This window comes from Mustela nivalis, assembly GCF_964662115.1.
Source record: "Mustela nivalis genome assembly, chromosome: 3".
Lineage (NCBI taxonomy): Eukaryota > Metazoa > Chordata > Mammalia > Carnivora > Mustelidae > Mustela > Mustela nivalis.
The window spans coordinates 120,295,161-120,320,164 of NC_139022.1; the positions used below are offsets into that span (position 1 = coordinate 120,295,161).

Consider the following 25,004-nt stretch of genomic DNA (forward strand, 5'->3'; position numbering starts at 1 on the left):
TTTTAAGGGCTGCCTGGTGGCTCATGGCTGGACTGTGCCATCATTTAACCATTTGCCAGCTGAGCTCTAGCAACAACTTGGCAGCTTCCAATTTTTGACGCTTTCGAATAAAGCTTTTGTAAGTTTCCATGTATGTTATCATCTGGTTTGGAGGATCTATTTCTAGAAAGAGAATTTCTGTCAAACATATTTCTTAAAAGCCAGTGTTCTTTTCTTCTAGACTTCAAAGGTGGTCTAGCAAAAGTCTGGCAGTTCATGTATTTGGTCGGTCCTTTGGGAACAGTGTTCCATGGGCCCCATGTGGTGCGGAGGGAGCGGCTGTGGACAAGGCAGAAATGGACCCTTTCCTTATGGATGTGATAATTTACGGAACACTCCCCACCCACCTGCTGCCCTTGTTTCCAATTCTTGTTGTAAAATGGGAGAAGGAGAGAGGAGTATTTTTATTAGAACAGACTGCCTGGGGGAACCCCCTTTGAATTGTCCAAGCCCAAACTGCATTCCCTGAGCCTGAGGTCCATTGCTGCAGGGAGGAGCTGCCTGGGTGGGCCTGATCTTGTGTGGCAGAAGGGGGAAGTAGCAGCTATCCCAAAGGCTGGCTGGGAGGGGTCTGGGGGACCAACTGTGTGTCATTGTGAAAGTTGGTGGTTTCTGTTTTTCCTCTTTCTTCTCAGACAGGGATTGGAGACCCTGATAGGGGAGTGGCAGCTCCTGCCTCCCTCCTGGGAACCTCATGCTGGGTCTGAGAAGCAGTCACTGCTGTTTCCAGATTTCCTGGGATGACAGGGCCAGCCCTTACTGGTGTTTGCAGGGAAGGTGGGCCCCAGGCCCTGTAGGAAGGACGTGAGCCGGGCACCGCCATTCTTCTCCAGGAACCCAGAGGGGTGGTGATTCGTCCTGGCCTCCCAGGTAGTCAGCTACAGAGCCAGTTTCTCGTCTGTGTTTCCTGGTTTTGTACCTCCCTCTATAGCAGCTGTTGGTCCCTCCCTGGGCCAGATGGTCCTCCCAGGCCCGTCATCTGCTGCTATCTAGTTAGCTGGGACTGGGCTTAGAGACCAGTTTTCCTGATGGCTCCCAGGAGCCGTAGCTATGCCGCCCCAGCCTAAAATTCTCCCAGCTCACCTGCCCCATGGCCAGAGCATTTACCAGGAACAGGGCTTGGGGCCAAGTGCTTTCTGAGTGTCCTTTAATCCTCATGGTGACCCTGCAAAGTAATTCTGCTAGTATCACCACCCGTGTGTCACACACAGGGATACTTAAGGTTGGAGGTTTGCTAATTGTCCTGTCCCCTGCCTGTCTCCAACTTAACTGCTTCTGCCTTCCCTCCCTCCAGTCACGTTACCCTGCCCCTCCAGGCCCTTCCACCAGATTGTTATCCCTGTCTGGAAATATCTTTCCCCAGATCCTGACCTCCTGTTTAAAAAAGCCTCCCATCTGCCCCTGCCCCCACCATGAATCACATGGGGGTGTGTTGAGGGCCTGTTTTCATTGCTAGAGTAAAAGCCACATGAGGGTGGAGATTTGGGTTCAGCTCTGTGCCTAGAACTGTGCCTGGCACAAAATAGATGTTCAATTAATATATGTTGAATGAAGGAACAGTGTGGAGGCCCTCAGCTGTGTTTCCTCCAAGCCCTCCCTCCCTCCCTGCACTGTCTCACCTCCCTGACTGTGGACTCTCCTATCCCTGTGCTCCCCTTTTACACAGTTAGGAATAGAGATTAACTGGTGTTTGGTGGCTATCTGCTTGCACCACTAAACTTTGAGCTGCCCAAGGGCAAGGCCTTGGTTCACTTGGTTCGCTCTTGGCTAATGTCTGGCTCTGGAAGGCACCCCAGTGAACAGGTGAATGAACCAGTGAAATAGAAGAGCCAAGACTCGAACCGGTTCTCTGGTATTCAGACCCCCCACTTAGCATTGTGCTCCTTCCTGGTTTGAACCAGTTGGTCTGATTCAAGCGCTCCAGAACAGCCGGTGTCCTAGATCTGTGCTTCCGGCCAGCTCCTTTCTAGAGCTAGATGGAGGCTTCCTGTGGGGCTGGTAATTATGTGGCTTGGCAACTTTTTGCATTAAGCTTCACCAGTCTGCTCAAGATGTTGCTTCCTTCTGAATTCTTACTTATTTATTTATTTAAAGATTTTATTCATTTTTAAAAAGATTTTTATTTTTATTTATTTATTTTATTTTTATTTATTTATTTTATTTATTTTATTTATTTGACAGACAGAGATCACAAGTAGGCAGAGAGACAGGCAGAGAGAGAGGAGGAAGCAGGCTCCCTGGACTCTGGGATCATGACCTGAGCCAAAGGCAGAGGCTTTAACCCACTGAGCCACCCAGATGCCTGATTTTATTCATTTTAGAGAGAGCACCCTAGGAGGGGGAGGGAGAGGAAGAGAATCCCAAGCAGACTCTATGCTGAGCATGGAAGCCTACATGGGCTCAGTCTCATGACCTTGAGATCATGACCTGAGCCGAAACCAAGAGTCAGATGCTCAACCCACTGAGTCACCCAGGTGCCTTGCCCTTCTCCTGAATTTTTGTACTGATTTATTTTAAAATTATTATTATTTTTAATTTGTTCATTACAAAGAGCATATGCATGAGTGTGGTAAGGGGGCAGAAAGAGAGGGAGAAGCAGACTACCTGCTGAGCAGGTAGCCCCATGTAGGGTGTGATTCCAGGACACTGGAGATCATGACCTGAGCCAAAGGCAGATGCTTAACCATCTGAGGCACCTGGCACCCCCTCAATTTATTTTTTAATCAAGATGAAACTTACCTGTTTTTCTGCCACGTAAAAGTTTATCTTAACTTATTAGTTGGAATGTTTTTTGAAAACATGACAATAAATATGCTTATTTCTATTTTTAAAAAAATGAAACTTTACCCTTGAAGACAGGAATTGTAGATTATTCTTCGTGGCATTGGATTCTTTTTGTAGTAGTGAGCATGTGAAGGAAGACTGGTAGTGTGGGGTGTGTTTGAAGATACATTTTATTTATATCATTCCTGAAAGTTGTACGTGTTCATCATGGTAAATTTAAAAAATTGAGAAAAGTAGAAGAAACCTTGTCTGGTTTCATGATCTGTATGCAGCCGGTTTAGCAAGTTGGCATATTTCTTCCAAGTTGGTTCATGTAGATCTCTGCCCTTTTCTCTGGGGAGGGAGCATCATGGGGACCATACCATATGTTCAACTGGCATCCTCCCCTTTTCTACTTAACCTAAGAAGTATATAAATACAGTATCTTAATATTGTGTTAAATATTATAACATTTAAATACATGTTAAATATTAATTTCATTTATTAAATACGTACTAAATGTTTAATATCGATTGTTTTGTTTTGTTTTGCCTTGGCGGGGGTAAAGGGGAGGGAGAGAATCTTAAGTGGACTCCATGCCCAGCGTGGAGCTTGATGTCATGACCCTGAGATCGTGACCTGTGCCAAAATCAAGAGTTGGACACTTAAGTGACTGAGCTGCTCAAGCACCCCTAATATTGACATGTATTAATACGTATAATTCAGTGTTAAAATATTGAATAAAAATACTTCAATAATACCAATAAAATATGGCCATGTGGCCACACATCCCAGTTTTCTTAATCTGTTCAGTCGTTTACCCTTTATCTTTCTTACCTCTCAATTTCTTGGTTCATCTTCCTGTGTGTGTGTATGTGTTTGGTGTGCGTGCGCACTTGCCTTGATATGCCAGCTTAGATCCCTTTTGGAAAAGACAGAATATATTATATATTGAATATAAAGTTTTAAAATCACCCTCTCAGCTTTTTGCAGAAACGTTATGATGGCCAGTGACCATCCAAGGCATAATTATTGCTGATTAAAATCACTCCCTGAAAGTCAAACAATTAGGTTTTTTTAAAAAAATTGGTCATTATTACAATAGTGCTTCGATGAGCATCACTCTGCAAACTGTTTTTACGTTTAAGATGACTTCACTGGGGTAACTATCTAGATCTGGAATTGCGGGATCAGAAGAGTGTGGATACTTGAAAGGTTCTTGCGATTTATTGCCCAACTGCTTTCCTGAAAGGCTCTTCAATTTATACTCTCATTAGCAGGAAGGAAGGTGCGTGTCTCTATGTATCTTTATATCAATAGGTCTGTTTTTAATGATCAGAACTTAGCTATGTAGGAAATGGTACCTGTTAATTGATTTGGAACGTCTGTTTCCGAGTTCACATCCCAGGGCTGTGGGTGGAGGAATGTCCAATGAATACTCTTTCTGATTTTTGTCTTGCAGCTGACTTTGGTGTGTCTGCCAAGAATCTGAAAACTCTGCAGAAGCGAGATTCCTTCATAGGAACGCCTTACTGGTGAGTCTTGCAGTTTCTGGAATGGGGATGGTGGACTGAAGGTCAAACCTCAGACTCCCCGAAGTGACCTGGGACTGCTGTAGAGAAGAGAGGACAGCAGCAAGAGCTCGTGGGTCAGCCTGCTGGGTCTGAGCCCAGGCGGCAGCCCTCAGGAGTGCTGTGATCTTGGCCAAGCTGCTTAGCTTCCCTGTGGCCCAGTTTCCTCCTCTACGAAATCAGGGTTCACAGGTTGTTATGAGCATTAAATGGGAAGATACATATAGAAAATGCTCCATTAAGAACACCTGAACGGGAACCCCCAGAAAATGGTTCAATTCCTGTTTAATTCAACAAGTACAGACTGAATGGGAGGCCCTGGGCTGGGACTGTGAGGATGAACAATTCCTACCCTCCTGTGAAGTTTCTCTGGACTTTTCTAGACCATTGTGTTTCCTTCTTTTCCAAAACTATTACTTAAAAAAACAAACAAACACACAAAAAAACCATGAAAACTCTTTCAGTTTCATACCTAATTACTTTCTGTTTTTCACATGCATTCTCACTTGGGAGTTAAGCTCCTTTCTTGCTTGCTTATAACTCACCCTTTCTTTCTCTCTCTCTCTCTCTCTCTGCCCTTTTATTGCTCTTTCTCCTGTTCTCTCCCATCCCTTCTCTCTGTGCAGTTGTATTCTCTCAGCCCACCTGTGCCCCCAGTTGGTCTCGGGCCACCCTCCCCTCTGCCTCCACTCGCCCCTTCCCCAGGACTCTGTGTTCTGGATTGTTGCTGCCATCTCGTGGCAGACATCGGGAACTGCAGTCGGACATGGCCATGGACCCCCTCCTGAAGGCATCTTTCCAAGTGAAGACCATCATAAGGAAGACAGTGGGATGGACCCTAATGCACATCGTGATTTGGGAGTGCCATCAACTCTCTGACACTGGCTGGTGGTGACCCCTGACCCTGAATCTCTGAGAAGTGCCTGGGGAGGCCAGGTTCTTAGCCCTCTGTTGTCCTTGGTTGGTTCAGGATGGCCCCTGAGGTGGTGATGTGTGAGACCATGAAGGACACCCCATACGACTACAAAGCTGACATTTGGTCCCTGGGCATCACTCTGATTGAGATGGCCCAGATTGAGCCCCCGCACCATGAGCTCAACCCCATGCGGGTCCTGCTCAAGATTGCCAAGTCGGATCCCCCCACGCTGCTCTCACCTTCCAAGTGGTAAGGAGCAAGCCTGCCTGAGGGTATTTGCTGTGTGGCCAGTGGGCCTGGGAGATGGGACATGTGGGGTTGGGCAGGTGGAGGGCCAGGGCTCTCCTGGTCCTGCTAGGCCTGGGGGTCTCCTGGCCTTTCTGAGCCACCTGTGCCCTCCATTCCTTTTCCTGTCCTCTGTGCTCCTGACATGGGCTGTCTTTCAGCGCAGACTGTGTGAGCCAGGAAGGCGGATGCCACTATGGGAGGAAGTGCCTAATCGGGCCTAGGGGAAGCCCTGGGCTGGGAATGGGGGCTCAAACTTAAAACCCCTTGCTTCTCTGTTTTGTTCTGTGGCCTCAGGCAAATCCCTGCTCCGCTGATGTCCATATCTCCATCTGTACAATGATGTTCATGATGAGAAGGTCATCTTGAAAGCCCTGTCGCCTTCGCTGCTTTTGCTCATGAAGGCACCCTTTGTCTTTTGAGGGCTGTGTCGGGGAAGCACATGACTCCCAGGAGAGCAGAGTCTGTGACTCGGGAATTTTCTCAGTTCTTGCCCTACTCTGAGCTGACTGCCACCACCTGTGCCCACCCCCCCAGGTCTGTGGAGTTCCGCGACTTCCTGAAGACGGCCCTCGATAAGAACCCGGAGACCCGGCCCAGTGCTGCGCAGCTCCTGGAGGTACGTGGCTGCCCTGTCCTTGGGGTGGCTGCCTGCCCCCTCTGCCCTGCCCTTCTTTTGCACACAGAAGATGGGCAAGCTCACCCATGACCTGGAAGCTGGGTGTGTTGCTCCCCAACCCAGGCGATGGCCAGAAGAGTCATTCATTAATCAGCTGATATTCCCTGGGCTCTTGGACTGAGACGGCCGTCATGAAGGCAGCTCCCCTAGAGCTTGTCCTCACACCGCTTACGTTCTCGTGGGGGAGATGGGGCACAGACAGCAGATAAGCGCTCATGGCAGGGAGACAAGGGCTCCGGGGAGAAAGGAAACAACTCAGAAGGGTGGGGGTCTGCGAGGGTGGCTCTCTGATAAGAAGAGGGCACGGAAGCGCTCTGTGTGAGCAGACACCCAGAGAGGGCTGAGGGGCGAGGCGAGGGGTGCTGGGCAGCTGTGGCAAAGCATGATTGGGAGGAGTGAGGAGGCCAGGGCACGGAGCCAAGGGTGAGGGCAGAGATCAGAGAAGTTCGGGGTGTGTGCTCCCCAAGAGGACGCATACCCACCCCACCCCCCATACACTCACTCAGATGCTTTGCAGCAGGATGCAGCCTTCCAGAAGGAGAGCGCATGCTCAATACAACAGTATTGTCTGTGTACACAGTTGAGGCAGAGGGGGCCATAGTTGTCCATTCATGGTGGACCCCCTCCCTGAGCCCAGGTTTCCAGTGGGCAGCTGGCCTTTCAAAGACGGACAGGCAGGCTGCGGTGCTCACTCTTTTCTGCAAGAAAGGGTCAGGCTGCGTAGGGTCACGTGGGGTCATGCAGGGTCTCGAAAGCCCAGACCAGGACTTGAGCTGTACCCTCTGTGTGGTGTACCCTGTACCCTCTGTGTGGTGGGGTGCCCCTGAGGGTTGGACAAGGGACATAGCATCCGACCTGTACTTCTCAGGGCCCCTCTGGCTACTGTGTGAGGAATCTCTGGCCCTTGTGTGGAGAGGGGGTTGATGGTTTCCTTGAAGCTTCTTGAAATACTGGAGGTAGCCGGGAGTTGCCCTTTGCCCTGGCTGGTGCCTCGTGCTTTGAAAGTGGCACACACCACCTGTCCTGCTGTCCTCAGGCCTTCTAGTCGCTGTCCCCATGCTGTCAACACAACACTGATGGGAGACCAGGAGAAAGTGAGCCTGGGTTCTGGGGAGAGGCCGCCCCTCCACACCTTGCCCACTGTGATTCTTCCACGCCAGTGATTCATGGTGTCTGATATGTGTTGGGAAGAAAGGAAGAAGCAGCCACACCAAGCACAGAGTCTTTGTGTGCAGCTGCTTCTCCTGAGTACCTACTGTGTGCCAGGCAAAGGCCCCTTGTTGGTATTCCAGGTTCCAGCTCCCCTCTGGCGTGTGCAGCGCAGTGATGGAGTGGGTGTGGACTGCGGCTGGAGAGTCCTGGGTTCAGATCCTGGCTTTGCCACGTATTGGTTGTGAGACCCAGCCGTTCGTGTCAGGGTCATGTGTGACTCACGTCGCTGGACCCGGCGGCTGGTTCCAGGCTGCTCCCGGGGACCCAGCCACGGCAGCCACAGTTGATTGGCTTCACATCTCTGTGACTCAGATCTCACTCTGAAATGGGGATAATGGTCATGCCCCTCCTTTTTAACAGGGTCGTTGTGAGGGTTAAGTGCAAAGATACCATAGAGTGCTTAGCTTAATCTCCCTGGGCTATGCTATCAGAGGCCTTATATTCTGGGAATGGCAGTGTTTGGTGGGGAAGCCAGAGGAGGGGGTGGGCCATCACTGTCAGAAGCTGGAGCTCCAAGCCGTTTGGGGCCAATTGTTTCCTGTAAGCGGGCGCCTCCTGGCCTGCTACATCCGGCCTCTAGGCCATCCAGGACATTCCACCAGGAAGAGACCAGCTGTCCTCTGTCCCCACGTGGCAGCCCTAGAGCCTCAGCCCTAGCCAGGAATTTTTGTTACATAGTTGCAAACAATGTCCTGCCAGGGGATTCTTAGTGCAAGACAGAAAGGGTTGCAGAAAAAGGAGTGATCCCTTGAGATACAAAAAAAAATGCCTTTCAGGGCTTAGGCTGCTGTCAGTTTTGTTCTTGTGCCTCTTTATTTCTGGGCAGAGGGGGCGGTGGGGTTGGGGGGAGCATGGCCTGCCTGAGATCACCTAGCTCTGAGTGACAGGTAGGGGCCTCCAGATCTTGGCTTCCCAGTGCCCCTGCAGAGCTGTTCATGCCCCTTGTTTCTGCCTGCTTCCTCCAAGCACCTCATGCTGTGAGTTGACACTGGTTTCTGATTCATCTCCTCATTTGCACAGAGATTTGGGGGACCTTGTCACACAGCAATCAGGGACCCGGGCTCTGAGGTCATGCTTGACCACCCGGACTAGGAGTCATTCTCACTCTGTGTCTCAGTTTCCTCATCTGTGAGATGTGGGTTGTGCTCCCTTGGTGCAGTTATCTGGGTAAATGAGGTTCTGTATGTGCCGTGTTTTTAGCACGATGGCTATCACTCAGGGGCTCCGGGGACACTTGTTGAATTGGTTGTAAGCCTATCACGCGGTGTCCCAGCCATTCGTGTCAGGGTCATGTGTGACTCACGTCGCTGGACCCGGCGGCTGGTTCCAGGCTGCTCCCGGGGACCCAGCCATGGCAGCCACAGTTGATCCTCACTCTTGCCACTGTCAACGCTTGGTTTCTGGGCCCCCATAGATTCCTGGTGTCTTCCCTTCTCCCCAGTCACTCCTTCGTAGCATCCTCCCGCCGTTCCTCTTCCCTGTGACTGATCACCGTGGAAGTGCACCAGCTGCACCCCTCCCCACAAGTCTTCGCTCACCTCGAGGGTCCCACCTGGTTTGCAGCGACGGCCACGTTTCCCCTGCAGCCCACACTGCTCCACCTGCCCCAGGTGTCTGCAGCCAGCCCCTTCCTCTCTGCCCCCGTGTGGACATCCACACCCGAGTGCCCTCTGCTTTCCCCACATATGCTCCACTGATGTCTGTCCCGTCTCAGGGAGCGGCAACCCACCCACCCGGCCCTTGGGGCCCCAAACCTTGCAGGCATCCTTGGTGCTGATCTTTCTTATGTGCTCCATATCCATTCTTTCAGGAAGTCCTATAGTCCCTACCTTCAGAATGTGCCCCGAGTCCGACCACTTTGCACCATTTCCATTGCAACCATAGGTCAGAGCTGCCCCCATGACTTTCGCTTAGATTATTACCTCCTTGCTGGTGTCCCTGTTCTCCTTCTATCTGTTCTCAGCACAGCAGCCAAAGGGAAACCTTAACAGGTATGTCAGTTCTCGTCCCTCCCTGGTTCAAAGCCCCTTAATGGCTCCCCTCTCACTCAAGCTAAACTCCAGAATCTCAGTGACCTGCAGGGTCCTACACGATCTGCCTACCCCATAATAACCCCTCACTCAATGCCAGCCACTGTGGCCTCCTTACTGTATTTCAGCCATTCTGGGCATGCAGCTGCCTCATGGCCTTTGCACAGCTCTTTACACTGACTGTAATGTTTTTTTCCTGACGTCTCCATGGTTGACTCTCTTCTTTAAGTCCTTGCTCTTCTCAGTGGGCTTCCCCTACCACCCTATTTCAAACTGGAAACCAGCCGCTTCTACTCCCAACATATTCTCAGTTCTCCTTTCCCTTCCCTACTTTTGATTTTTCCATGGTGTACTTGTTTGTTAAGTTTTTTGTTGATCTCTAGCATGTCTGCTCCCTGAGGACAGCAGTCTTTGTTTTGTACATTGATGTGTCCCAAGCATCCAGAACAGTGTCTGGTATGTACAGGGCCCTCAACAAATATTAATGTTTTTACTTAACTGTAGTGTAACCATTGCTCCATGGCAGGTACTATTCTAAATGTTTAGCAAATGTTAACCCTTTAATTCTTATCATAACCCTGTGATGTAGGTACTGTTCCCATTTCCATCAAACAGGTGATAAAACTGAGGCACAGAGAGGTTAGGTAGCCTGTATAAGATCACACAGCTTGTAAGAGACAGAGCTGGGATTCTCATCCTGGTTGTGTCATTCCGAAGCCTGTTGTCTTGACCACTCTGGTAAGCCTCCTCTCTGAATGAATTAAAGAGAGAAAGAAGGAATGAGAGAGTGAAGATTAGACGGGAGAGAAAGACTGTCTCCTAAACATTTAAAAAAAAAAAAAAAAGATTAGACGGGAGGGAGTGGGGCACTGGACAGATGCTGACAACTGGAACCTTGAAAGTGGCTTCAGGCATTTTCTAAAGCCAGCCTCGGAGTACAGGACACCCTGGCTGATGGTTTCTAAGCGCATCAAGGAAAATCAGGCTCCTTCTTGGGAAGGAAGTATGTGTAGATGGCAGGAGGGGTCTTGTCTAGTGGCCTTTTGGGGCTTCCTAGAGATGACACCGAATAGCTGTGTCTCTTCCTGAAAGAGCTGACAGCTAAGTTCCCCTCTGATCTGGGCCTCCTGTGGGAGTGCCTGAGCATCTTTCTGGGGCCCTGTGTGCCCGACCAGCCTGTCCCCGCTCAGGAATACTATGTACTTCCTGCCCAGGAAGGCCCTGGCCCTCCTGGCAACAGGGTTCTGCCTCTCTCCTGGGCGTTGGTGGCTTGGGGTTGGGGACTTCTCTCCTTTCGACACATCCCTGGAGTTAGTGGTTCTGAGGCAGTGAGGGAGGTGGTCTGTGCTTTCTGTTCCAGAGAATTGGACAAAACAGTGTTTTGGGCCTCATCAGCCCCTAGAGGGCCTGCCTTGTCAGCCGTGCCTGCCTTGGGATTCCAACCCAAGATTGTGAGCTGTGGTGGTCTCCAACCCCCAGGCCAGTGTTCTCTTCACTACACTAGACTCCCAGGAATCAACTTCTCTCCCCCTCCATTCATCCATTCAACCATTATATACTGAGCTTGTGTTATAGGGCAGAAACTTTTCTAGTGAACGAGGCAGCACTGGTGGTAGGAATCATTGTCCTCCTATGACATAACTCACCCTTCCTGATTTTTCTTCAGTGGAGCTAACCCACCAACCTTCCCATTCCCCAAAATACAATGGAGCAGAGTCCACTTTCAACTCTAGAAGTGGGTGGGAGACTCGTCCTGGTCAATCGGAACAAGAATGTGACCACATTAGCCAATGAGATGCAAGTTCACAACAGTAGCGGAGGCGGCTGAGGCTGCCCCAAACCCTGCTTCGTGCCAGCCTCCAACACTGAGGCAGCAGGCCTGGAGCTTCGGGGACATGTGCTTGCAAGCAGAGCTTGAAAATAAAACTAGCCGAAGCAACAAGGGCTAGAGAGGGCACAAGAGGACACAGTTTGATCCCCCGGATTAATTTTTATACCAAGGAGGTACTATTAAGAGCCTCATTTTATGTAGAAGAAAACTGATGCTCAGAGAGGTGAAGTCACTTGCTTGAGGACACACAGCAGGTAGATAATAGGACCGGGAGTTGAATGCAGGTCCATGTGGCTTCAGCATCCATGTGTGGACCTCTTTGCCCAAGGTCAGATTCTGAAAAGGTTCTGCCTGGGTCTCAGTTTCCCTCTCATACAGTAGAAGGGTGAGGAAATGATGCCCAAGCTCCCTCTGTGGTCAGATGTGAGGGCATCTTGGACAGTGGGTGGGTCTTGAACGGCCAGCTGCCCACTGGAAACCTGGGTTTAGGGAGGAGGTCCACCATGAATGGACAATTATGGCCCCCTCTGCCTCAACTGTGTACACAGACAATACTGTTCCTGCGCCACTCACCTTTTCCTCTGGCAAAGGGCTTTCTTCCCCGGGCTGTCCCCTTCCTGAGGACCCCAGGGTGCCCATGGGAGGCAGTGGGGCAGATGGTCTAGCCCCAAGAAAGCAAGACTCCTGGCCATGCTGGAAAGCCACTGAGTTGGTCAACGTGTAACATGCCATGGTGAAAACTTGGTATTTCCAGAAGCCTGTGCTTGCCTTCTTTAGTTCTGCTGCATCTGCTTCAGCAACTGCCATGATGTGTCCCATGGCTCCTTGCTCAGATTCATGTGTGAGGTCGGGCAGTGCAAGGCTCAGGAACCTTCGGGATCTGATTCTCACCCTCAGTTCCAAAAAGCTGTGCTCTGTGGGGATGCAGGAGGGAAGAGGGATGGCTCGGGGGGCAACCTGTGCCTTGAAGGCTTGCCTAACTGTGCTGCTGGTGGTGATGGTGGTGATGGTGGTGGTGGTGTTGGAGGTGGTGATGATGACTGCCATCCTTGGAGCACTTACTGTAGTGCTTATAACAGCTGTACTATTATTCCCAGTATACAGATGAGTTAACTGAGGCTTAGAGAGATTGAGTGACTCACCCAAGGTGGTGGTGGAAGTGGCATTTCATCCCAGACAGATTTCCTCTAAAGCCAGTACTCTTACCACGACACCCTCCTGCCTCCCATGATGAGTAAGCCCTTATTAGCTTTCCCACTCAAGACCTTTTGGAACCAAACAGCACCCAGATGGACACCTTTAAAGAGTAACCGGTAATACTACCTCTCAGCTGCACCCTCCAGCAACTTCTGAGAAGAAAGTCTCAGCTTCTCACTATGGCTCTAGGACCCTGCATGCACCACTCTGTGCTTCCTCCTCTGGCCCCTCTTCTGTCTCCCACAAGCCCTGCCACCCTGGCCTTCTAGCTATGCCTCCAGCCTGCCAGACTCAGTCTTATCTCAGGGCCCTTGCACCTGCTGCTCCCCTGCCTGGAACTCTCTGTGCCCAGATCTTTTCCCGGCCAGCTCGAATGTCGCCTCCTCAGGGAGACTCCTGTGACCATAGACGAAGCAGCCTCCACCGCCCAGGACAGGCCCATGTGGTTTCAGCCTCATGCTATCCCATTACCTGATCTGACATGATCTTTTTTCTTTTTTTTAATTTAATTTTATTTTATGTATTTATTTCTTAGAGAGCGAGAGAGTGCATACAAGCTGGGGGGAATGGCAGAGAGAAAGGGGTAAGCAAACTCCCTGCTGCATAGGGAGCCCAAGCAGGGGACCAAGGATCATGACCTGAGCCGAAGGCAGATGCTTAACTGACTGAGCCACCCGGGCGTCCCCATCTGTCATGATCTTGTGGGTCATTTGGTTGCATACCTATTCTCTTCCACTCAGCGCAAGCCCCCAGGAGCAGGGACCGTGCCCAGACTGTTCACCCTACTCTTGGCACTTGGCACATCACTGGCCTCAACATGTGGCCAGGGCCCAGATCGTGAATGAATGGGCCATGGGGCAGAGCAAAAGGAAATTAAAAAAAAAAATTTTTTTTTTAAAGATTTTATTTATTTATTTGACACAGAACGAGAGAGCACAACGGGGGGGAGCAGTAGGCAGAGGGAGAAGCTAGACTCCCCACTGAGCAGGGAGCCCAACATGGGGCTCGATCCCAGGACTCTGTGATCATGATCTGAGCCAAAGTCAGACCTTAACTGACTGAGCCACCCAGCTGCCCCAAGAAATGAAATTCTTAAAATCTGCACTAGTCCGGACTAACTAGAGAAGGCCAGGCTGGTTTAGGGCTCTTTGAAAGGAGTGAGGGTTATTCCTTTCAGATCAGAGATAGGTGCCCGAGAGGAAGGGGGATGTTGTCTCATGACCTTCCACAGATGAACTCTTCTAAATGTTCAGACACATAAAAATGGTTCGTGATGGACCTGTCAGTGGTGAAGGTGTTTACCAGGTGCCGAAAATGTCATCTTCATCATGTACGTTCTTCCCTGCAATCTCGTCGACGCTGCTCCTCCATGGATTAACTTTCCAACTGTAAAAGCAGTAGATGTCATCAGAGCCTTCCTCTAAATTTCAAATAAGAAAACTCCAACTTAATGACAGCCCCCTGCTCCCCTAAGACTCACATGACATCCCTTTCTCTGGGTGATCAGTCATCTCATATCCTCTCCACACCCTGGGGCTGGGGATTAGATTCCCAAGAGCAGACTTCTGCTAGGGAAGGTGCTTGTGCTGATTTAACATCTGCTGAGGCCTTCAGTACTTTGGTGTTTTGCAAGCCGTGTGAAAGAGCTGTCATTATTGTAGAGATGTGACATTTCTGCAAATGCCTAGGGTAGAACTTACATGACGCTCCCTTAAGAATTTGCAAACACACGTGTTCCTAAAAACCTACGTACAGGCACACATTCATAGCCTTATTCATAGTCGCCCAAAACAGGAAATGACACAACTGTGTGTCAGGAGCAGAATGGATAAACAGGTCGTGACCTCTCCATGTGGTAGAATACTGCACGGGAATGAACAAGGACCAGTTTACCAATATATGCAATGAGGGAGGCAACTTTCATGGTCTCAACCACCATGTCAGCCAGGGAGGGCTGCATACTGTATGATTGTGTTCACATGGAACGAGGGAGCAGGCAGAACTAGTTCCCAGGGCTGAGCAGCTGTGGGGAGAGGGCTTGATGACAAGGAGACAGAAGACTTCAGTGTCTGCAGATGGGCATGGTTATACCACGGGTGGAAAAAGTCATTGAGCTTAGTAAATTGTGAGCTTGACTCAGTATAAGTAACATTTCAATAAAGTATGTGTAGTTGATATATTATTTTAAGATTTTACTTGAGAGAGAATGGGAGCAAGCAGAGGGAGAGGGACAAGCAGACTCTGCACTGAGTGCAGAGCCCGATGTGGGGCTCGATCTCAGGACCCCAGGACCGTGGCCTGAGCCGAAATCAAGAGTCAGACATTCAGCCCACTGAGCCATCCAGGTGCCCCTGTAGTAGGTATTTTAAAACCATGTATTAAAACCTTTTAGGGCGCCTGGGTGGCTCAGTGGGTTAAGCCGCTGCCTTCGGCTCAGGTCATGATCTCGGGGTCCTGGGATCAAGTCCCGCATCGGGCACTCTGCTCAGCAGGGAGCCTGCTTCCCTCTCTCTCTCTGCCTACTTGTGATTTCTCTCTGTCAAATAAATAAATAAAATCTTTAAAAAAAAAAAAAAAAAAAAACCTTTTAAAAAAGAAAAAAAATGCACAGACAACCCCCCAAACATCGCTTGAGCTCCTGCTTTGGGCTTAACACTTCCTTATACATTATCCTGCTTAACCCTTATGACCTCCCTGTAGGTTTGGCACTATCGTCTCCGCTTTGGAGACGAGCCTGCAGCTCAGAGAGGAAAGCGACAGGCTCAGTGTTGCACAGCGGGTGGGGTCAGAGCCAGGGTTCAGCCTCTTCCTCCACACACAGGACTTCATGAGCCACCTCCAGTCTCCCTTACCAAGTGCACGTTCCCCTTGCACTCAGGGATGCCACTGGCCTTCTCTGCTTGGGAGATGGCCTTCCCTGAGCCTTTGCCTGCCCTTCCTGGCACCCTCCAGCCCAAGTGGTTCTAATCCAGATGTGTCTTGCCCCTCAGCATCCCTTCGTCAGCAGCGTCACCAGCAACAAGGCTTTGCGGGAGTTGGTGGCCGAGGCCAAGGCCGAAGTGATGGAGGAGATCGAGGATGGCCGGGAGGAGGGGGAAGAGGAGGACTCCACGGATGCCACTTCTGTAAGCCCTGGGAAAGCGGGTCCTGAGGAGGGATGGGATCCCGCAAGCCTTGGGTGGGATAGGAGGGAATCTGGGTGGGGGCGCAGGAAGGATTCGGTTTCTCCGCAGCTTAGGGATTTTAGCCCCCCACGCCACGGGTTAAGTAAGTCAGCACATGGGCCAGAGTGAGGCAGTGGGGGTGTGTGGGCCAGATTCTGTAAGTTTTCAAGAAAGAGCCATAATCTAGATTTTCACATGGGAACTTCCAATTTTTAACTGTTCGTAGCTGACTCATTGCTTCCCTGCCTTTTTCCTGTTGTGGCTCAGATGTGAGCTCAGCACCCTGTGGGATAAATGCAGATAAAGGCTGTGCGTGACCAGAGGCAACAGGCTGAGGGCTCCGGGCACCCCAGACCCTGTCTCCCTGCCTTGAGTGCCCAGGGGCCCCAGGTCTTGGCACATTTGTAACTTAGCAGCAGCTTCAGCACTTGGCTGAATTTAAATTTAAATTAAAGCTAATTTAAATTTTTACAAAACATTCAAGCCAAGCAAAACATTTCTGTAGGCTGGATTCTGTCCTGAGCTGTTGCTTTCAGATCCCTGGTCTGAGCCACTTGGGAAGGGCCTCTTCGAGGAGGGAAACTTGCTGTCCAGATGGTGCCATGAAGTGTGTGAGGCAGGGGCTGGCCACGTCTGTCAGGGAATGGACGGTATAATGCCCTCTCAAGTTGAATGGAATCCTGGGAGAAGCCAGAGGCTGGCCTGAATCCTTACCAGGATGAGGAAGGGAAGCACCGAGGAGGAGGGACAGAATCAGCGCAGCAGCCATAGCCTTTTATGGAGTCCTCACTGGGTGCTGGGCACTCTGCAACTCTGAGGGGAGAACCAGTTCTCCATTTTAGAGATGGGCAAAGTGAGGCCTGATGAAAGACGTGTCTGGTTGAGCTGATAGACGGTAGGGCCACCAGGTGTAGAAAAACCATGATGGGAGAGGGAGGTGGTGTGTCCAGAGCCTGGTTCCTGCAGAAGGCAGCAGATAGCAAGGTTGGGGAGGGAGACGGAAAGCAGTCACACTGGCCTGGTTCTCCCTAGGCAGGAGGCTGATCCTGTTGCGAGGGCAGTGGGGGCTAATGAGGGTTTCAGACAAGGGCTGGGCTTTGGTGTGTTGATGACAGGATCAGATCTGAATTTTTGAACCATCATTCTAGGGGTGTTGAATAAGGAGGAGGCTTAGAGTTCCTTCTGGAAGCTTCCATATCCAAGGTTAAAACCAGTGGCCATTAGGACCCAAGGGAATGTTTCGGTGTGATTCCGTCAATATCTTATTTGAAAACAAGCAGACTAACCTGTAAAACTTAGAGATCAACATCAGGACAACTATTATGTCAAGGGTAGAGACAGACATAGGAAGGGTGTCTCTGAGGGGGGCAGTGTTCCACTCCTGACGTGGAAGGTGGCTGTGTGGGTGCTCACTATATTCATTCACTGGGTGTTTATGTTTTATCCACAGAAGTGGGTGTTCTATTTCACAATGGCAATGTTTCCAGTACTTACCACCCCCCCAGAAGCTCTAAGAAACAAAACAAAACAAAACTTTAGAAACTTCGTGGATGAGGGATTGAATCTAGCTCCTGGATGGTTTTGGTTTGGTTTTTATGCGACTAAAAAAAAAAAGCAAACAATTCCAAAACTTGAATTAGTTCAGGTGATATCAGGTAAAAATCCAGATTCTAGCTTGTCTCAAAAAATTGGAAGGTCTATCTCACATTGTCACAGTTAGCTGGAGCAGAGTGGCCACTGCCAACTTCAGACAAGGGATGAGCTGTGCAGCTGCCCATAGTTGTCTCTGCTTCTAGAAGGAAGAACAGGTATTCAGTTAATTCGCAACAAGTAGTAATTCTATTGTTGGTAGACAGTAGGGAGTAGTGAGGACTGTGGATCACTGGAGAGGGATAACAACAATACTTCCTTGGTCCTGGCCTACTTCACCTTGTGAGTGTCTGACTTTCCGGCCCTGCTGCATCTCTGACTTTTGTCTTAGATATACAATAGCATGGTTTTAACTCTTGTTTTTCTTCCTAGCCTCTGGGGAACCATACTCAAGACTCTTCTGAGGTGAGTCAGCTGAGTCTCAATACCGACAAGCTTCTCAAAGAACCATCCTTCACCCCACTGCCACCTGGCCAGCCTCAGGACAATGTGAATGGGCCCAGCCAGCCCCCTGGGGAGAGATCCCTCCAAACCACCAACCCCCCAGATGCAGCTCCTGGAAATGAGAATGGCCTGGCGGTGCCAGCACCATTACGGAAGTCCCGGCCAGTGTCAATGGATGCCAGAATTCAGGTATCTGAGGAGAAGCAAGTCGCTGACCAGGAAGTGAAGCTCAGTCCAACAGCTAACAAGTCCCAAAAAGCAAGCCAGAGCCGCCCCAACAGCAGTGCCCTGGAGACCTTGGGTACTGAGAAGTTAGCCAACGGCAGCCTGGAGCTCCCCACCCAGGCCACCCCTGGCCCGTCCAAGAGGGACTCAGACTGTGGGAGCCTCTCCACCTCCGAGAGCATGGACTACAGCACCTCTCTCTCAGCTGACCTGTCCCTGAACAGAGAAACAGGCTCTCTGTCCCTCAAGGTAATGCCACCTCTTCTCCCACAGGTTTGGGGCCGGAGTGTGTAGGACGTGTTTCAGCCCAGTTTTGGTTTTAGAAGCAGTTAGCGGCTGCCTTCCATTTTAAGTGGATCATGAGGGATTGCGCTTCTGTGAAGAGCTTTGAGCTCAACTCCTAGTGTAATCTCCAGAGTATCTGAGTTCAGTCTGGGATTCAGTCACGCCGGGCGGTTGGCTCAGGTTTAAATTTCAAATTGTGTGTCCGTTTAAATCAGGTTTGGTGAAGCTCGGGTGGGAGAAGTCAAGGAGGGAAGTTTTCTTGTTTGGGGGTCTGCCATGCGGTCCCGCAGCTGACTGGCTGAGTCATGTATAGGGAGTGGGCTGGAGGCACTCTTGGGGATCGGTTGGCCTTTCTGGAGGTGGGTAACATTGTGAACGACAGTAGCCCCTGAGCTTGAGGGCTCAGCGTGAAGGCCAACACTGTGACGTGCTTAAAAGAAAACAGAGGCCCCTTCATCATCTCCATGTACAAACAAGCAGACGGAGGCTTTGGTGGGGGGCGGAGAGCTTCCCAGACCCACAGACTATGGGCTCCGAAGCCCACATGCCATTCTGCTTTCCCTCTCGAAGGGCCGACCCCTCCCCCACCAACACTGATAAATCTCAGGAGGTCCTTGAACTCGCCCTTGGCCACTTGACCAGGCCACACTGGTCAATCAAGTGATTTTAGGGATGATACTGTAGCATTTTGGTTTTTTCTCCCATTGTTTACTTGGTGGGAACCACACGGTAGAGACTGAAAAATATTTGCTAAATGAAGGGAAGTGAAAGAGGGACGAGCAGGCAGCCAGCCCAACAATTAGCTTCAGGAGGAGAAGGAAAGCCCAGTTTGAACATGTCACCAGGATGAGCGCAGACATGAGTGGGCCCCATGGCCCACATGATGGGCCCCATGAGTGGCATTGGGGCCCATCACCTGCCTTAAGACAGGTAATCTGTCCCTCCTCTGCTTAAAAAAATACCAACCAAAAAAAAAAAAAAAAGTAATTATAAAAAAATAAAGGCCAGAGCAGGGTCTCCCCTGCCTGTTCTCAAGGGTGTCAAGAACATTCCTTTGCTGGCCGACTGGCACCAAGTCAGGGAACACGGCAGTTCTGAAAAGAGTCCACGGGCTGCGTCAGCACCCTGCAGTGGGATGAGGAGCCTGTCACCTCGGCGGAGTGAGGGGAGGGCAGGAGGTGCCGTGACCAGCGGTAGTCCTGGTGTGAGGGCTGCAGCCCTGGACTCCCTTCTTCCCCACCACTTTCCATCTCTCACCGGTAGTCTTGAGTCGAGCCCTGGGACGCCAAGCTGGGTACCATAGGAGGACCAGAGTCGGGCATGGCTGCTCAGTGCCGGTGGTGTCTGGGGCCCCTGGAAGCCTGGGGATCAGGGGAGCCGAGCCCTCAGGGAGCGAGGGCTGGCGCTGGTCCTGCTGAGCAGGAGCGGGGCTTCAGAGCCCGCTTGGGGGGAAGGAGTGCAGTACGCCGCCCTGGCCTCCCTCGCTTTTCTGGCTGGACGGCCCTTGGGGCGGAGTTGGGAACCCAGGGCTGGGCTACTCCAGGAAGGACCTTTGGAAGCTTGTTGAGGTCAGAGTGGGGAGATGCTGTGCTGACTCTAGGGCAGGCCCACAGGCTCTCTGCCAAATCAGGACCAGTTTTCAGAGGGTATTTGACACCCCCCCACCCCCCGAGTCCTGGCAGCTCTCTGTGAATACTTGCGTCTGAAATGTATGATTAGTCATAATCATGACTAATGGGAGAAGGTGAAGATGGTGAATAATTCCATGGGGGCTGCTCCAGACGGGTGTGGCCTCCTGTGGAGTTCAGGTCAGCTTGGGTTTGGCTTCCAAAATCAGTTAGAACTTCAGTTTCCTGGGCTCTTTGGATTTGGCACTGTGGGTAAGAGAGTGTGGTCGGCAGTCGTAACTGTCGGATATAAATACCAAGTACTGAACAGTTGCCGTGAGCTGGGCTCTGTGCTGTGTCCCCCACGCGTTCTCTCACTGTATCTCTGTAACCACCCTGGGAGGGAAGTACTGCTGTTCTCTTCCTCTGACAAGTTTTGGAAACTGAGGCTTGGGCAGGACAAGGGCCTTGCTCAGGGTCGCAGGGCCAGTGCGTGGTGGAGGGAGGATTAGAACCTGGTTCTTTCTGTTGCCGCGTCCTCTGTGTGAGAGCGCTGGCAGCCAGCTGTCGGGCTGGGGGGCAGTGTTTGAAGGCATAGATCAGGGGGAGTCGAAGGGGTAAGCTCAGACACTCAGGACCCCAAGTTCGGAAGCGTGGGGCAAGAAGGGGATAATGGACAGCTATGTCTTACCTGGATTTCAAGGCTATGGGACCAAGAAGGCTGTGGGCCACACCCCTGTGTCACCCACAGATTTTTAGCTGAAATCCTGACCTTTGCCTAATGATTCGGCCCTTCCAGGACTCAAGGCTGCACAATAAAACCCTCAAGAGGACACGCAAGTTTGTGGTGGACGGTGTCGAGGTGAGCATCACCACCTCCAAGATCATCAGCGAGGATGAGAAGAAGGATGAGGAGATGCGGTTTCTCAGGCAAGCCTGGGATGGGCCGCTGATGGTGGTGATGGGGGTGTGGTGAGAAGGGAGGGTTGTAGGCTCCTTTGGTTAGAGAACTCTCTGCAGTGTGAAGTAAGGGATCAAGGACACAAAAGGCAACTGGTTTTGCTCCTGCACCTCCCAGTCCCCCCATCCATTCATCTACCCGTCCACCTATCTATTTACTCCTCTACCTGCCCATCATTTACCATTCTGTCCAGCCACTCATCTACTCACCATCTGACCACCCACGCATCCGCCCACTCCTCCATCTGCCCACATATCCAGCCACTCATCCACTTACCCATCCATCTACCTGTCTGTCCACCCACTCATCTACCCATCATCCATCTACTTACCCACCCACCCTCCCACTTACCCATCTACCCATTCATTCACCCATCCATCCATCCATCCACTCACCAGCCACCTATCCCTCCACTCATCTACCCACCCATCTATCTATCCATCCATCTACTCACCTACCTACCCACCCACCATCCATCCACCCACCACCCATCTATCCATCAATCTACTCACCCACCTACCCATCCATCCACCTGGTCACCTACCCACCCATCCATCTATCCACTCGTCCACCCACCCACCCCACCCATTTCTCCACTCACCCACGCACCCATCCATCTACTCACCCACCCATCCTTCCACTGACTCACTCACTCACCCATCCACTGACCCACCCACCCACACATCCTCCCACCCACCCATCTACTCACCCACCCACTCACCATCCACCCGTCCATCCACTCATTCACCCACCCACCCACCTATCCACCCGTTCATCTACTCACCCATCCATTCATCTGCTCACTCACTCCCCGATCCATTGATCCATCTACCAAGTTGGGGGACATGGTAGCAATGCAGGTAGATGAGACTGTTGCCGTTGTAGAACTTACATGTAATGGGCCAACACATGACACGCAAAGTCATCCCTGTTGTGGTACATGCTGTGAAGGAAGTAATGGGTGATATGGTAGCCCCTGGGTTGGGGGAGGCTGCTCTGGGTGTGGGAGACCCCGAGTGGAGTGGCGGCGGGAGCACGGAGCGCGCTGCAAAGCTAAGGCCTGAGGATTGACTGCGGCTTAAGAAGCTGAGCAGATAGGGCTGGAGTGTGGAGCGTGATGGCAGAAGTCACGTGGGCTGCGGGCCAGGGTGGAGTGCGATTTTGTCCCAGGTACAGCCAGAGTAAAAAAGCTGGAGTGTGACTGGCTCTTGTCTCCCTTCTGAAAGATGGCTCTAGCAGCTGCGGGAGTATGGGCTGTAGAGGGCAACAGTGACATAGGGTGACAGCGAGATCCTGTCCAGCCCAGCTGGGCCGGGAAGAGGGAAGAAGGGATCAGTTCAGCATACATCCTGGAGGCAAAACCAGTGAGACTGGTGAGGGGAGGAGAGTGTGAAGCAAAGCTGTCTTCTGGGAGCCACCTTTGCATTTTGGAGGAGGTCTCTCCTCGGGGAGACCCTATTTCCCCCATTTTGTTGGGTTTTTTTTGATGTTTGTTTTTATTTACTTGAGAGAGAGAGAAGAAGAATGAGCGGCGGTGGGGAGGGCAGAGGGAGAGGGGTAAGAAGACTTCCCACTGAGGAGGGAGCCCACTGGGGGCTTGATCCCCCCTGAGATCATGACCTGAGCCAAAGGCAGACGCTTAACCAACTAAGCCACCCAGGTGCCCCTCTGCCATTTTGTAAATGAGGAAACAATGTTTCTTGGCAGGTAAGTTACTTGCCTTGGATCATCCAGGTGAGAAGGTAGAGCTGCTATTCTAAGTAGATCTGTGTGTGTTGATGATTCCGCCAGGCTTCCACTGGACCAGAAGCTTCCTGGGGCTGCCAGGGGTAGGGGGCTTAGCTCAGGGAGGCCTTGCAGCCACAGAACTCCCCTGGGGCCTGGCCTTTGCAGGGTAAATTTATCATTAGTTTGGAGAACATTTCTAGAACATGGAACACATTTATCTTTTTAAACAGAACAAGCATCCCAAAGCCACTCGGAAGCAGTTTTAGTGCTCTGGAGCACTTTCCCCTCTAGGGACCGCAGAGAGGAGAGGCTGACTTTTCATCAAAGGAGCACTTTCCCCTCTAGGGACCGCAGAGAGGAGAGGCTGACTTTTCATCAAAGGTGTTTCTGCATTTCTGCATGTACACATGTGTACACACACACACACACACACACACACACACACACAGGCATTCTGATCATGGGGGCTGGGGAGGCTCACAATAGAGGGTGGGAGGGAGGATGGTTGCTCTTGGAGGATGACAGCCGCTTCCATTTTCTTGGTCACCTGGAGGCGACCTGTGCTCCTAAGGCTCAGACCTCAAGGGCTGCGTTTCCATCCCATCGTCTCCTCTCTGGGCGGTTCAGGTTCCTGGGTTAAAACTGTAGACCCACTATACCCCATCTCGAATCGATGCCTGCTGGCCCTGGCCCGAGACTCCCACCCTTTTGCTAAGGAGAGGAGCTGTGTGTTGCTCAGGTTTAAAGGCGAGACATCGCAGAGTCCAAGGGCCTCGGTCCCGGTCCAGAGCGCCGACTGTCCTGTACACCCAGCGAGGCTGCTGGGCTGCGCAGGGATGTGGCAGGCTCTCTTTGTTCCCAGGCTGGCTGTCACCCCCCACCCCACCGCCATCCCACCCCTGGCCTTCATGGATGCTAGGATGTGCAGAGAACTGGGTCACACACAGGCTTTCGAACTGTGTGACCAGATACTCACTCTCCCAGACTGAGACTTCTAGGTCAGAATTCTTTCTCTTTTTCCCTAAAATTGCTGGTGCCCAGTGATATCTTCCTTATAGGACATCAGCCCGTCTCGGCCTGCCTTCCCTTGTGAGAACCCAGGTGGGGCAGGGAGGTAGTGTTTGAACTTGGCTGCCCACCTTCTCTTGTATTCCTTTGTTATTTTGGCCAGGGGTTATACGAGTCTTAGTTTCTTCAGAGTCGGGATTTCTGTGTCTTCATTAACACTCAACTCTCTCACTGCCCAATGAGCAGAGACTCAGATGGAAGCTTCTTTATGTGGCTGTGGAGAGTGTCTCTGGTTTCCCAGAGAACGGGCAGCAGCCTTTGCCTCTTCTTTCTCATGATCACTACAGCAGTTTCCACTTAGTTGGTAAAAACTTAGCTTAGTTTTAGCACCCAGTTACCATGTCTGTGCCTGTCAGGGAGCACAACAGGCATCCCCGTATTTAACCCTCAAAGAACCTGAGAGGTAGACACGATCTGTGCCATTTACAGAGGCAGGAAGCGGAGCCCCAGTGTGAGCTTCCTTGTTCATGTGGCGGCGGTCTCTAAAGTGACCACAGTTGTGGGCATAGAAGTAAGTACAGAGGGTTGGGGCGCCTGGGTGGCTCAGTTAAGCATCTGCCTTTGGCTCAGGTCATGGTCCCAGGGTCTTGGGATCGAGTCCTGCTTCGTGCTCCCTGCTCAATGGGCAGCCTGCTTCTCCCCCTCCCACTGCTGCTCCCCCTGCTTGTATGCTTTCTCTCTCTGTCAAAATCTTAAAAATCTTAAAAAAGAAATCTTAAAATCTTAAAAATTTTAAACCTTAAAACCTTAGAAAAAGGCATGAACTTATTACCAGTTCTCCTCCAGAATGTATCAGTCCATACAGCAAGTTATGAAAGTATCAATTGCCCTATCCTCTAGCCTTTTAATGAAAATAGAATTTTCAGTTTGCTCCTCATATCCATATTAGGTAATTTAAAAATTCCTTTTTGTTTTTTCTTTCATGTCTATTCATGTTTTGTGTTCCTTTTTAAAAGTAGGCTCCTCCTTGGGCCTGGGTGGCTCAGTGGGTTAAGTCTCTGCCTTCGGCTCAGGTCATGATCTCAGGGTCTTGGGATTGAGCCCTGCATTAGGCTCTCTGCTCAGCGGGGAGCCTGCCTCCCCCTCTCTCTCAGCCTGCCTCTGCCTACTTGTGATCTCTGTCTGTCAAATAAATAAATAAAATCTTTAAAAAATAATAAATAAAAGTAGGCTCCTCCTTTTTCTCTTATAGATTTGTAAGTAGTCTCCTACATTAATCATTAGTGTCTTGCCTGTCCATAAATGTCAAATTCAGCCCGAGTTCTAGTCATGCCTCTGCCCCGTCCCACGCTCCAGCCTTCCACTTCTCCAGCTGTGAGTTCTGTGGTCGCTGAGCTGCACATTCTTCA

The 25,004-nt window shown here is 51.0% G+C and overlaps 1 protein-coding gene across 2 annotated transcripts in view; it reads left to right on the plus strand.

Moving 5' to 3' along the window:
• Positions 1–25,004, plus strand: part of STK10 (serine/threonine kinase 10) — a 120,464-nt gene that overhangs the window by 67,299 nt on the left and 28,161 nt on the right. For both annotated transcript variants that reach the window (XM_082726102.1, XM_082726103.1), the window contains exons 5-10: positions 4,265–4,337; positions 5,344–5,538; positions 6,112–6,193; positions 15,514–15,648; positions 17,710–18,255; positions 20,698–20,828. In XM_082726102.1, coding sequence (XP_082582228.1) covers positions 4,265–4,337; positions 5,344–5,538; positions 6,112–6,193; positions 15,514–15,648; positions 17,710–18,255; positions 20,698–20,828 — 1,162 coding nt within the window. The remainder of the gene's footprint in view (positions 1–4,264; positions 4,338–5,343; positions 5,539–6,111; positions 6,194–15,513; positions 15,649–17,709; positions 18,256–20,697; positions 20,829–25,004) is intronic.